This window comes from Medicago truncatula, chromosome 8 (assembly GCF_003473485.1).
Source record: "Medicago truncatula cultivar Jemalong A17 chromosome 8, MtrunA17r5.0-ANR, whole genome shotgun sequence".
Lineage (NCBI taxonomy): Eukaryota > Viridiplantae > Streptophyta > Magnoliopsida > Fabales > Fabaceae > Medicago > Medicago truncatula.
In genome coordinates, this window is record NC_053049.1 from 16,793,468 (window position 1) to 16,806,488 (window position 13,021).

Consider the following 13,021-nt stretch of genomic DNA (forward strand, 5'->3'; position numbering starts at 1 on the left):
TTTCCTCGACAGTTAACTGCAACCGGTTCTTTAAAATTTCGGCACTTAACTGCCAAGAGACATTTAAGTAATTTACTCGTGTTTCTCAGCCAAAAGTGTCAAGAACAATACTCAAGCTTGAATGTTATTAACCATCTACTAAATATAATTACCATAAGTTTAAAAGGTGTTAATCATAAGTTAAAGTTGAAATTAATGTCAAATTCATACTTTAAAATTACAAATTCGTACTTAATTCACACAATTTTAAATTCAAATTTAATAATATCGATTTTATCAGTTGAACTAGATCTTATGAAGGATACATCTTACTAAATATTTTTCTTTGCCGTCCTTTCTCTCTCTACACACACAGTGCCATTGACCTCTGTGCTGTCCAAATTCACAAAGCTTCTCTCTCACCAACTTGCTTGCTTCTTCTTCTTCTTCTTCTTTTTTTATCTTCATCAACTCAAACAAAACAACCATTTCTCCAAAGCTACCTTTCACTTCTCATCTGCAACATTTTCCAGATTTGAACTTCTGGGTTTGTTTCTTTTCCAGTTTTTTTTTTTTTTTTTTTTTTTTAAAATTTTTTCACTGTCTTTTGTTTCTGTAGAAACAAACTTGTGTGTGAAACAAACAACGTTAGTGTTGGTGTTTCATGTTTTTATGTCTGTTTGATGATTGGATCATGTAATTTAATGTTGTTTATTATGTTCTGATCCCATATTTAAAACAACCTTAATAAATGTTTTAGTACTAGAACAAATTATGTTTTTTTTCAAGATCTAGTTAAGTCAAAGTCAAACTATAATGGATACAAAAAACCCATCTGGGAATTCTTCAAAGATTGAAACTTTCATGCATAATTCATCATCAAGAAGAAGTTCTGGTAGAAATTCAATAAGGGAAGTCACTTTTGGTCACTCTGAGTCCAAACCTGTGAGATATGGATCAAAGGGTGCTGTTGATTCTGAAGCATTCAGCATGTCTCAGAAAGAAATCAGTGATGAAGATGCTAGGTTGATTTATGTTGATGATCCTGATAGAACAAATGAGAGATTTGAATTTGCTGGGAATTCGGTTCGGACCGGAAAATACTCTTTTATAACTTTTCTTCCTAGGAATTTGTTTGAACAGTTTCATAGAGTTGCTTATATTTATTTCCTTATAATTGCTATTCTTAATCAGTTACCTCAACTAGCTGTTTTTGGTAGAGGTGTATCAATTTTGCCATTAGCTTTTGTTCTTCTTGTTACTGCTGTGAAAGATGCATATGAGGATTGGAGGAGACATAGATCAGATAAAGTTGAGAATAATAGGTTAGGATTGGTTTTGGTTAATGGTCATTTCATTGAGAAGAAATGGAAAGATATTAGAGTTGGTGAGATCATTAAAATCAATGCAAATGAACCGATTCCTTGTGATTTTGTTTTGTTGTCGACGAGTGATCCTACTGGTGTTGCTTACGTTCAAACTCTTAATCTAGATGGTGAGTCTAATTTGAAGACTAGATATGCAAAACAAGAGACTCAATTTAAGTTTCATGAAAAGGAGAGGTTTAGTGGTTTGATTAAGTGCGAGAAACCAAATAGGAATATATATGGATTTCAGGCTACAATGGAGGTTGATGAAAAGAGATTGTCACTTGGTTCCTCGAATATTGTACTTAGAGGATGTGAACTTAAGAATACTAATTGTGTGGTTGGTGTTGCCGTGTATTGTGGTCGTGAGACAAAAGCTATGCTCAACAACTCAGGAGCTCCGTCTAAGAGGAGCCGTCTTGAAACACAAATGAACTCTGAGATAATCATGCTTTCGTTCTTTCTTGTAGCTTTGTGTTCAGTTACTTCAGTTTGCGCTGCTGTTTGGTTAAAGCGAAACAAGAATGAATTGAACCGATTGCCTTATTATAGGAAATTGGATTTTTCAAAGGGAAAAGAGGAAAGTTATCAATATTATGGATGGGGAGTGGAAATCCTTTTCACATTCCTCATGTCGGTTATAGTTTACCAGGTTATGATCCCGATATCCTTGTACATTTCTATGGAACTTGTTCGTGTTGGTCAGGCGTACTTCATGATCAAAGATTCTAGATTGTATGATGAGGCAACAAATTCAAGATTTCAGTGTAGGGCCTTGAATATCAATGAAGATTTAGGGCAAATTAAATATGTCTTTTCGGACAAAACTGGCACTCTGACTGAGAACAAGATGGAGTTTCAATGCGCTAGTATTTGGGGTGTCGATTACAGTTCTGCAAAACCCAGCCTTGAGAATGAGCAAGTTGAATACTCTCTTCAAGGTGCAATTTCTTCGTCAAATATGCTTGTCTGCTGTTCTAACATACTTTTAGCTTTAAGTTTATTGCATTTGATCTCTTTTAATTAACTTCGCATGTTTTTTTATTTTGTTGTTGTTATTTGGTCTCAGTGAATGGAAAGGTCTTGAAGCCAAAGATGAAGGTGAAAGTTAATCAAGAGCTTTTGCGATTGGCAAAAAGTGGATTTGCAAGCAAAGATGGAAAACGGATTTACGATTTCTTTCTTGCACTGGCCGCATGCAATACTATTGTGCCTCTTGTAGTTGACACAGCCGACCCTACAGTCAAGCTGATAGATTATCAAGGGGAATCACCAGATGAACAAGCCTTGACATATGCTGCCGCTGCCTATGGTTTTATGCTTATAGAACGAACCTCAGGTCACATAATGATTGATATTCATGGAGAACAACAAAGGTAAATTAATTTTTTTAATAAATTACTTTTTGCTTCTTTTTCTTCCCCAAACAGACATTTTTATGTTGAAAATTGACAATTTAGAATGATTTACTGTTAATGGTTTTGTATTAATGATGTTTAAGCAGTTTGTAAGAGTATTTGCAAATATTATTTGAACCCCAGCCCCTTAACTCCTTCAATTGCTTTAGCCCGTGAATTAGGTCCCAATATGTAGTCCTTTTTTTTTACGAATGCTCCCATTTTTGGGCTATGCAGGTTCAATGTCTTGGGTTTACATGAATTCGATAGTGATCGGAAAAGGATGTCAGTTATATTGGGGTGCAACGACAATTTGGTGAAACTTTTCGTCAAAGGGGCGGATACATCAATGTTCAGTGTGATCAATAAATCATTGAATACAGACATAATACAGGATACTGAAACCCATCTTCACTCTTATTCTTCTGTGGGTTTGAGGACACTTGTTATTGGGATGCGGAACTTAAATGCTTCAGAATTTGATCAATGGCACTTTGCCTTTGAGGCAGCAAGTACTTCTATGATTGGCAGGGCTGCTTTGCTTCGCAAGGTTGCTGCAAATGTAGAGAATAACCTATGCATATTGGGCGCTACTGCTATTGAAGATAAACTGCAGCAAGGTGTGCCAGAATCTATCGAGTCTCTAAGGAAAGCCGGTATTAAAGTATGGGTGTTGACTGGGGACAAACAAGAAACTGCCATATCAATTGGCTACTCGTCAAAGCTACTAACAAGTGGCATGACTCAGTTTAGAATTAAGAGCAATAATCGAGAGTCGTGTAGACGACGTTTACAGGATGCACTTCTCATGTCTAGAAAAAACGTAACTGCACCAGAGGTTGGCAACTATATTGAAGGAAGTTCTGATGGAGTTGTTTCAACTCCTATGGCATTGATTATTGATGGTACCAGCCTTGTATATATTCTTGATAGTGAACTTGAAGAAGAGGTATGTGCTGATAGATCTCAGATGGTGTTTACAATGCATTTCATGCTTATTTCTTATGTGCTGACTTTGACCAATGCTGTTGATTCCAGCTCTTTGAACTTGCACGAAGATGTTCCGTTGTTCTTTGTTGTCGAGTAGCTCCACTGCAAAAGGCTGGGATTGTCTCTCTCGTAAAGAATAGGACGGCCGATATGACTCTAGCCATCGGAGATGGTATGGTATCTTCATTTTACTTGTTTCAGATTATCATTTCCCTTCAAATAATGAGAACAAAATACAAGGACAAAGAAAATGGAAAAGAAAGAAAAAGCATCAGTTAAAAACAAAGATAAAAAATTCTATACATGATTTATTTTTGTGTAAATGATCTTTCTCCTTCATGTGTTATAGGTGCTAATGATGTATCAATGATCCAAATGGCTGATGTTGGGGTTGGCATCAGTGGTCAGGAGGGTAGGCAAGCTGTAATGGCTTCAGATTTTGCAATGGGGCAGTTTCGGTTTTTAGTTCCTCTCTTATTTGTACACGGACACTGGAATTACCAACGACTAGGCTACATGGTGCTATACAATTTTTACAGAAATGCTGTCTTTGTGCTCATTCTGTTTTGGTAAGTTAAAATTCAGCTTATTTCTCTATGTGCCTGTGTGCACGCTTGCATGCGTGTCTTTGCATCACTTTAACAAGTTTATAAAAACTCTTATACAAAAACTATGACCATCGCTCTTTGTGGCTTTTGATATCTTACTATCTTGTTGTGTGTCTTTGTCTACCAGGTATGTTCTCTTCACTGCTTTCACTTTGACAACAGCTATAAATGAATGGAGCAGCATGTTGTATTCAATAATCTACACTGCAGTGCCAACTATTGTTGTTGCCATTTTTGACAAGGATCTTAGTAAAAGGACTCTTCTACAGAGTCCTCAGCTTTATGGGGCTGGACAAAGACAAGAGGCCTACAACAAAAAATTGTTTTGGTTGACGATAGCCGATACGTTATGGCAAAGCGTTGTTGTCTTTTTTGTTCCTCTCTTTGCATATTGGGGAAGCACTGTAGATATCGCAAGTATGGGGGATCTTTGGACTATTTCGATAGTTATTTTGGTCAATTTGCACTTGGCCATGGATGTAATCAGGTGGACTTGGATTTCTCATGCATCCATTTGGGGGTCTATCATTGCAACTTTCATATGTGTCATGGTTGTTGATGCTATACCGTCCCTTCATGGTTACTGGTACGTATTCTATCTTTATGCAAATGAATCCAACGCCGTAAAACACAAGGAAATGATATGTTTATTTTTAAAACATTGCCAATTAGTCATGTCATGCATGCATGTGAATATGTTTATTTTTATAGTCATTATAAAATAAGTCATTTTATTATGTTATAAAATGGCTCAGAGTCACCAATATGTGATAGATCAGAGTGGTAATGGGATCAGGCAGCTTAAGCAAGTGGTCAAAGTTTCAATTCCTAACTCGTGTATAGACAAAACTCTGTTGGGGCGAGGGTGGGAGGACCCACCTTGTGCATCCAACAGGTTCCCCGACATAGATTATACTTGTTAATTGGTGTGGCAGTGGATACTACGTACCTATAACATGTTTATTGAAAACAGTTTGAGTGTTCTAGTTAAAATAAAAGAAGCAATCTATATAGAAATGTAATTTATACATAGATGGAAGACAAGCGGAAAACAGGATGCTTCACTAATCCTTTATGCATGGCAAAATCAATCCTCTTAAATAAGTCTATGTTGGATAGTGTTATACTCTGAATTGGGGTTATAAGTAGGGGAAAATCCTTATCTTACAAGTCAACTTTGTAGGGTTGAGTTAAACTCCACTCGAATTCTACGATGATATTTGTTTCTATCCTAGACTTATTAGACCACCTAGGTCATGTTCCAAATGTTCAATCCTAGGCTTGAGAAGGGCGTGTTGAGAGTTCCACATTAGATGGCTTAAATAGTTTTTATATGCGAGAATTTCTACATTATTTTGTAATTGTATAACATAAAATCTGACTATTACATGTGTACAAAACTTTGCAGGGCTATTTTCGATGTGGCAAGCACCGCATTATTCTGGTTATGTTTGCTAGGAATACTAATAGCAGCATTGCTTCCACGTTTTGTTGTAAAGTTTATTTATCAATATTATTGTCCCGACGATATTCAGATTTCAAGAGAAATCGAGAAGTTTGAGAATAGAAGGGTCAATGGAGATAGACAGATAGAAATGCTTCACATCTCAAATCCACAAAGATAACACTAGTGTTGATCTTGACCCTTTGTTGTATCATTTCTTTTTGTAAAGTTATTCATTCTTTAGGCTACGTCAGAATATTATTGATGTTGGTTGCCATGATTTCATTGTTTTCTATCCAAAGGGTAGATAGAGTTTTTGTTTCATACAAAAAGGTTGTTGTATTTTTGTTCTTCTTGTATTGATAAAATTAGGTTGTTGTAAATTTACATTGATTATAGCAGAAAATGAGAAAAATTGATTATATGTTACTGATCAAATTTTAATATGAAGAGTTGCTTTCATTGCCTCTTTTGATGATACTCATGTTTTTACCTCATATATGAGCCTACTTAGTTCAATTCTACTTTACTAAAAAAAAAGTCAGTTCTACTAAACTGTAAAAAAGAGAATAAATTGATTCTAATAAACTGTAAAAAAGTAAGTTCTATTTAATGTGTATAAAACTCCAATGTAAGATATATGATAAAAAGTAGTTTTTTGTATTGGATTTTTTTTTACTTTATTAAATTTATTTTCAGACTATTAATTTCCAAAAAAAAATTCAATTTACTTCAAATTGAATTGCAACTAAATAATTAAAAAAAAAATCAATTCCCTTTAATAAGTTGATCAAAGTAGCATGTAATGGCAGTAATAATGCAGATGACAACATTTTAGGACTCCATGAAATTAATTCCCTATAGGACAAGTAACTATTCCTATGTCACCTGACAAGGGTCAGTGTGACTTTGTTGTTCATATATGGAAAAAGAAAAAGACTATGGAAACACCACAAATGTCACAAGTCGGTCCTTTCTTTTATTTTTGCTTGCATCACAAGTGGACTCTTCAAAAGGAGCAGAAAGTGGCTTTGTCTTTTCTTTCTATTTTGTGGACCCTAATGTGAGTTACTCATTTATTTTTTTGCTTAAGCCTAATTACTCATTTAGGTTAATTAAAATGTATCTTAAAAAATTATTTGAACATATGATACATATCTTTAAATTTCCAGTGAGGGTAGAAAGTAAATTTGAATTTAATTAGTATACCGAGGAAAGTCTAAGTTTGGTCACAAACACAAATAAAAATGACTTAGGCACACACATATAATAAAAATTTAAAGATAAAAGTAAAAAATGATGTGATTAATTTATCTTTCTTTTAATTCTCTCCATTTATGTATGTGTGTCCAAATATTTTTTATTTGGGGTTGTGATCAAGTGAGAATTGCTCATATATACCGATATAGTATATGTTTTTGTTTTCTACTTAAACATATCTATGAATATCTCACAATATAAATACTCTTGTCGATAATTTGTGCACGCTCTAATGAAGGTAGTCTTCCATCTGTGTATATATATGTTTGTTCTATCCCTTTTTCATGTTGAGGTTATTGAGAAACCAACCTCTACTATCAAAATAAAATAAATTAATTATAAAATTAGAAGGAATTATGTTGCATGAATGCAATCACGAATCACATGAACAAACAATTTCATCTCCATTTCTACAACAAGGGAAAGTACAAGAGATCCAACCTTATTCATGCAAAGTTAGTAAGAATGAGCCCATAGGCTGGCAACCAAATAAATGTTTGAATGTGATGTGGGTCATGCTATTTTCAAAGGGTCTTTTAGTTACCTTCTACAGCCAAACAATTTTGATACCGCAAAGAATAATCACTTTTAACTATAAAATGGTGGATATTGGTTCCAACACACTCAATTGTGTAACGATTGTTAGATATGTAGGCGTTGAAAGAGTTAGAATTTGACTAAGTGTGTGTTTGATGAAAGGCAAAATCACAGTAGAAAGTAGCGTTGAGATAGAACCTACAAATAGTAGCTTTACAAATTCACGATGAAATGAGTTGCAAATGTGAGGCAGCGGTGGCCCACTGGGTAACCAAACACAAGCTAAAAGTGTCAAATGACAAATTGTTTATAAGGAAATCATGGTCCCAAGCGCTCGAAGGACTCAGAATATCCATAACCAAAAGATACTGATCAAGGATTTCCAAAGAGGAGAATTATAAGGTTGTGCACTGGTACTCACCAGGAGATCATTATTACACCCACATTTCATGTGGAAAAAATCGACACCAAAGGTCGTCAGAATTGTCTATAAGGTTCCAAACATTCTTCACAAGAAAAACCTAATTCACATGTGAAGCTTAACTTTTATCCGCTCCGCTCTAACCCATACTTATGAGACGAAAACTTAAACTATAAACCACTTTAATTCGCTTTTAACCTTCAACATCACTTTCATATCATAGCAATATTAAAATTTTAGCACCCTACCCCCACCTAACCTTTCTTTTTCGTGATAAATATACATCTTATCTTACTTAATCCAACAAATCTTACACACCTAAACTCTCAATGAAAAGTTTTATAACTAAAATTAAATTTGATTAATTTTTTAAATTTTTGCATGCCAAAAAAAGAAGAGTACTTACATACAATATATAACATCATTCTTGATATATATATATATATTCACATTGTCTTACCTAACTTAAGAGATTAAAAAACAAAAATTAAATCGAAATATAAATGAACTATTTCGTGCATAAGACTTTTTTTATTTAATTTTACTCACTATAATGATATTTAATTTCATTTGAGTTAGATCAAGTGGTAAATATAAGTGAAAGTTTTGATAAAAATTAATAAAATTTACAAATACATCATCAATATCCCAAATTCAAACATAAATAAAATATTCAACCCAACAATTTCGACATTATTAATCGAGTTAGATTTTACAAACAATTTCATTTGACTTTATTATTTCTACATCTATCTATATAATAAACATTCCCATGGTTTTGGGTTTCTTTGTTTGTTTGTTTCTATGTTGCGCCATCTTTTCTTCTTTAGTGACTTTTTTGAGTCATTTTCCACTTTCCTTCTTTTTCCATCCTAAGGAACTTACAAAGTTGTTCCATTTGAGGCATGTTCCATGTTAAAGAAGAACAACAAGAAGAAGATCCTTCAATCAAGCTTTTTGGAAGTGATATTCAAATTCATACTCCCATTAACCAAACTCACACCACAGATTCACAGATTCACTCTCTTCCACATCAACAATCCATCATGGTCATGCTTTTCATTTTCCTTTTCATCTTTTTTTGCACCTTTTTATCTTTCTTACATATTTTTTTGGCTTGCACTTTACTTAATGCTAAAGTTTGCATTTTTATACTAAAAAATGAAAACCCAGAATTTTATTTTTCATATTGAATGGATATAGATGCTATTTATGATATAAAAACAATTTTTTTATTCATATATAGTTCTAAGTTGTATATACTTTTATAATAATGAATATTTTGATTTTGTTATTCATATCTATAACTCAAAAATGTTTATGTTCTAGCTAGGTATAGTATATGAAGTTGTTTGATAATTTGTTTTGAAGGTACTGAGACTTGACTTTTGAGTGTTACTATAGAAAATAAGTGGTAGGGTTCAATTTTAATTATTAGTGTTTGAATCTGGTTTTTTAAGTTGGACTCAACTGTTTCACCAGTAATTGACATGGAAAATGTTAAATTGAACCAAATTAATTGAGGTGTGTTCTGTTTACTGTATCATTGGAATATGTATGGTTGACCGAGTAATTGAGTTCAAATTATTAATGAACTCTACTAAGTACGAATCGTTCGTGGGAATCTGAGTTCGATTTTTCAGTAGAATAATTATTGGTCAGACTTTATTTACATTTCGGCCGAACTCTGGATTACTGGAACGCCTTTCCTTAGGAACCGAAGGATTAACCCAAAAAAATAATGAAATATGTCAGGCGAAAGAGATTTTTTGAACTTTTGTTATGTTAGAAGTTCAAGATCGATTGCATTTTAACTTGATTCTTATTGTCCTATTCTTTAACTGTTTGATTACTTCACTAGAGTAAAACCATGAGTTTTTGGTATTGTTTAATCTGTGGGTTTTTCATGTATATAGTTTTAACGTGTAGAAATCAAATAGTGGCTATAGCGTAGCAGAATTTGAACAAATTATCTTTGTTCCACGATACATTATTTAGTACAAAATGTTGTCAAATAGCAGTGCCATAGAACTGTTACGCCGCTAATTTGAATAAGTCAATATTTTCGGCGATCCACTATTGACAGCACCGATAGAAATGCATACTATCAAAGAGTTATAACTTTTGGTCCAGATGCAAGTTGTCTTTTTAATGTATGTCAACTGACACAGTTTGGTACTCAATTGCAGAATGGACTTGAAGAATCAACTAATGCTGATGTTGAAGTTTCCAGCAAACAAGTTAATCCACAAGAAGATGCTAATGCTATTCCAAACATGTACAATACCGGTACTTTGAAACCGGTGACCAAAGCGGTTCACAGAACTAATGAACACAAGACTGCCAAAAGAGATACTGACAATCAAGAGAAAGTTTTCAAGAAGCCAGACAAGGTTCTGCCATGTCCTCGTTGCAATAGTTTGGAGACAAAGTTTTGCTATTTCAACAATTACAATGTTAACCAACCAAGGCATTTCTGCAAAAATTGTCAGAGGTATTGGACAGCTGGTGGAGTAATTAGGAATGTTCCTATTGGAGCCGGTAAGCGTAGAAATAAGCAATCGCCTTTGCAGAATTGTCAAGTTCCTGTTACCCTTGATGCAGTACCTGTCATACACATAGATTCCAAGGAGGAAGTTCCTCTTAGTGAATCAGTAGAAACTGTGTTAAATCTCAAGGGCCATAGAAAAATTGAAATGGACTCTTCTACTGTCAAAGAGGATATTGAGAACTCTTCCAGCTCTTCTGTGAGAGCTGCTGAATCCGGGGAAATGGAGTATTCAGAAAGTGGAATAGAGCATGTTGGTTTGACTTTGACACCACAATGCAATGGCTTAATTCCTTTACATTCGCTTCATTATTACTCTGCTCCTCCATGGACTTATCCATGTTGGAATCCAGTGGCATTTAAGTCTGATAACATAACTTCAAGTCCTGCAACCATGATGACAGTAGAAGTACCGATGACACCTTCATATTGGGGCTGCATGCCAAATTGGGTTGGCCAAATGGAAGAATTATCGTTAGTTGGATCTGCGTTCAACGGAATTCCATCCCCTTCATCTTCACCAACTTTAGGAAAACATTGTAGAGATGGAAGTACACAAGAAGAAGATATAATGAAGCCGAATATTTGGGTGCCGAAAACTATCAGAATTAATGATCCAGAAGAGGCTGCTAAGAGTTCTATATGGTCAACTTTGAGAACAAAATCTGAACAGAACAAACCTATTATGAAAGGAAGTGTTTTTAAATCATTTGAACCTAAGTCAAATGCAAGTTCTCGTGATTTAGACGATAATCAAATTCTAAGAGCAAACCCTGCAGCTTTCTCTCGCTCCGGATCCTTTCAGGAAAGCGTGTAATATCCTAACCAAGTCCTAGTAACATTTGTTGTTGGATGAGGCATTGAGGATTCCTTCAAGTACATCGCTGTCATGGCTAATTCCATGTATTCAATGTTTAAGAAGATAGCTATGATAAGAACCACGAGGGAATGTTAAGCTTATTTGTTCTCTGATCAATAAGAATTTCAATTTTGCGACAGGAATAGTTTCATGGTAAGATAGACTTGAGGGTTTGTGCTTCAAGTTCATTAGAATAAAGAGTCATGGAAGTTGTTAAATCCTGACTTTGAGGTATGATATTTAGGATTCCAAGCAGTTGCAATCAAGATATTAGCTCATTTGAGTTTGAGTTCGTGCGCAACGCTCACTTCTTTGTGTATTGTTTTTCATAATTTTTAGGAATGTATTTCATTGTTTTCTGTTCGTTTTTCCAAATGTAGTGTACACTGATTCTTGAGTTAGTTATATAACATAAAAGAAAATGCTCTGGCTAATTTCTGTAGCAAATTTCTGTGTTTTATACACAGGTGAAGTCAAACATTGATCTTAATCAAAATCAGGTACTGTAGAAACTTATTTAAGACATTAATGAATATTTTAGAGCATCATAGACAATGTTTTCTTTCTTTTTTTTTGTTTATTCAACTAGGGATACTTGGTGACTTAAAAAAAAGTTACAAAAAAAAAGGTTAATCATATATGTTTTTTTTTTTTGGTACAAAGTTAATCATATATGTTATTATTGAGGAATTCTAATATGGACCGCCTTCATAACTGATCCACCATGGTCTAGTACTTAAAAATTTATTAAAACTCCAACAATGACATACTCGTTTCTTAGTGATAGATGTTAATGATCCTCCTCATTTTTAAGATTGAAATAGTGACTTAATTGAAACCGGTTTGATTAAAACAACGGAAAATAAATATGTAGCTCCTATTGAACCGATATCAATCAAGTCACCATCTTAGCCGTAAATATGAAAAGGATCATGTGTTTTATTTTTCAATAGTATCGTTGACTATCGTTGGAATTCCTGATAATTTTAAACACTAGTCCATGGTGATCCACTTATGAAGGTGGTTCACTGAAGAACTCACCTATTCTTGCTATCAGCAACCTGACTACAGAGTTTTTTTAGCATGGTGAACGTAGCATATACTTTTGGGCCAACATTTTCTCAGTAACAGCTGTGGAGTAGATTTTTGTACTCTCACTCGAGTGGTATTGACTTTAAAGGTAAGCAAATTTTATATGTTTCCAAAGAGTAAAACTATAGCAATTCAAAAGTAATAAATAAGTCCAAATTATTCCCCGTGGAAGATCAAGCTAATGTGGCACTTAAAGCATTTGATGACAGTCCGTCATTCGCTATTTTTAGAGTCTTTTTATATGTAGTTTGATCACAAATTGGAGTTCACAAGGCAACTTATGCAGCAAAAGAGTAGAAAACTGAAGAAAATACAAAGAAGAGAATCGTGTCACGATTTGGTAAAAACGTGACACGATTTTAGAAGACCAAAATCAAGCTTCGACATTGAAGAAATCGTGTCACGATGGCATAATCGTGGCACGATCTGAGGAAACCCTAATTCAGTGATTTGCGATTCAAGGAGAATCGTGTCACGATTTTAGGCGAAATTATGTGCCTATTTAAGCTGAAGTCTATT

At 34.1% G+C, this 13,021-nt stretch overlaps 2 protein-coding genes across 2 annotated transcripts; both read left to right on the forward strand.

The window, feature by feature from the left end:
- The first annotated feature begins 322 nt into the window (after positions 1-322).
- Positions 323-6,235, forward strand: LOC11405245 (phospholipid-transporting ATPase 1). Its single transcript, XM_003628096.4, has 7 exons — positions 323-2,287; positions 2,416-2,722; positions 2,981-3,692; positions 3,782-3,905; positions 4,083-4,302; positions 4,469-4,927; positions 5,750-6,235. Exons 1-7 carry the CDS (start codon positions 796-798, stop codon positions 5,964-5,966), a joined length of 3,531 nt encoding a protein of 1,176 aa, XP_003628144.2. The 5' UTR covers positions 323-795; the 3' UTR covers positions 5,967-6,235.
- A 2,554-nt stretch (positions 6,236-8,789) lies between these two features.
- On the forward strand, positions 8,790-11,844 carry LOC11409779 (cyclic dof factor 1). Its single transcript, XM_003628097.4, has 2 exons — positions 8,790-9,052; positions 10,193-11,844. The coding sequence occupies exons 1-2, from the start codon at positions 8,909-8,911 to the stop codon at positions 11,366-11,368; spliced, it is 1,320 nt and encodes a 439-aa protein (XP_003628145.1). The 5' UTR covers positions 8,790-8,908; the 3' UTR covers positions 11,369-11,844.
- The last annotated feature ends 1,177 nt before the right edge of the window (positions 11,845-13,021 follow it).

What these genes read in the sequence shown, in the direction of transcription:
- LOC11405245 (XM_003628096.4), top strand. Translation starts at nt 796, where the DNA reads ATGGATACAAAAAACCCATCTGGGAATTCTTCAAAGATTGAAACTTTC. An exon ending in AGTTGAATACTCTCTTCAAG is followed by an intron (nt 2,288 to 2,415) that starts GTGCAATTTCTT and finishes ATTTGGTCTCAG; the next exon opens with TGAATGGAAAGGTCTTGAAG. An exon ending in GACTCTAGCCATCGGAGATG is followed by an intron (nt 3,906 to 4,082) that starts GTATGGTATCTT and finishes CATGTGTTATAG; the next exon opens with GTGCTAATGATGTATCAATG.
- LOC11409779 (XM_003628097.4), top strand. Translation starts at nt 8,909, where the DNA reads ATGTTCCATGTTAAAGAAGAACAACAAGAAGAAGATCCTTCAATCAAG. An exon ending in CACATCAACAATCCATCATG is followed by an intron (nt 9,053 to 10,192) that starts GTCATGCTTTTC and finishes ACTCAATTGCAG; the next exon opens with AATGGACTTGAAGAATCAAC.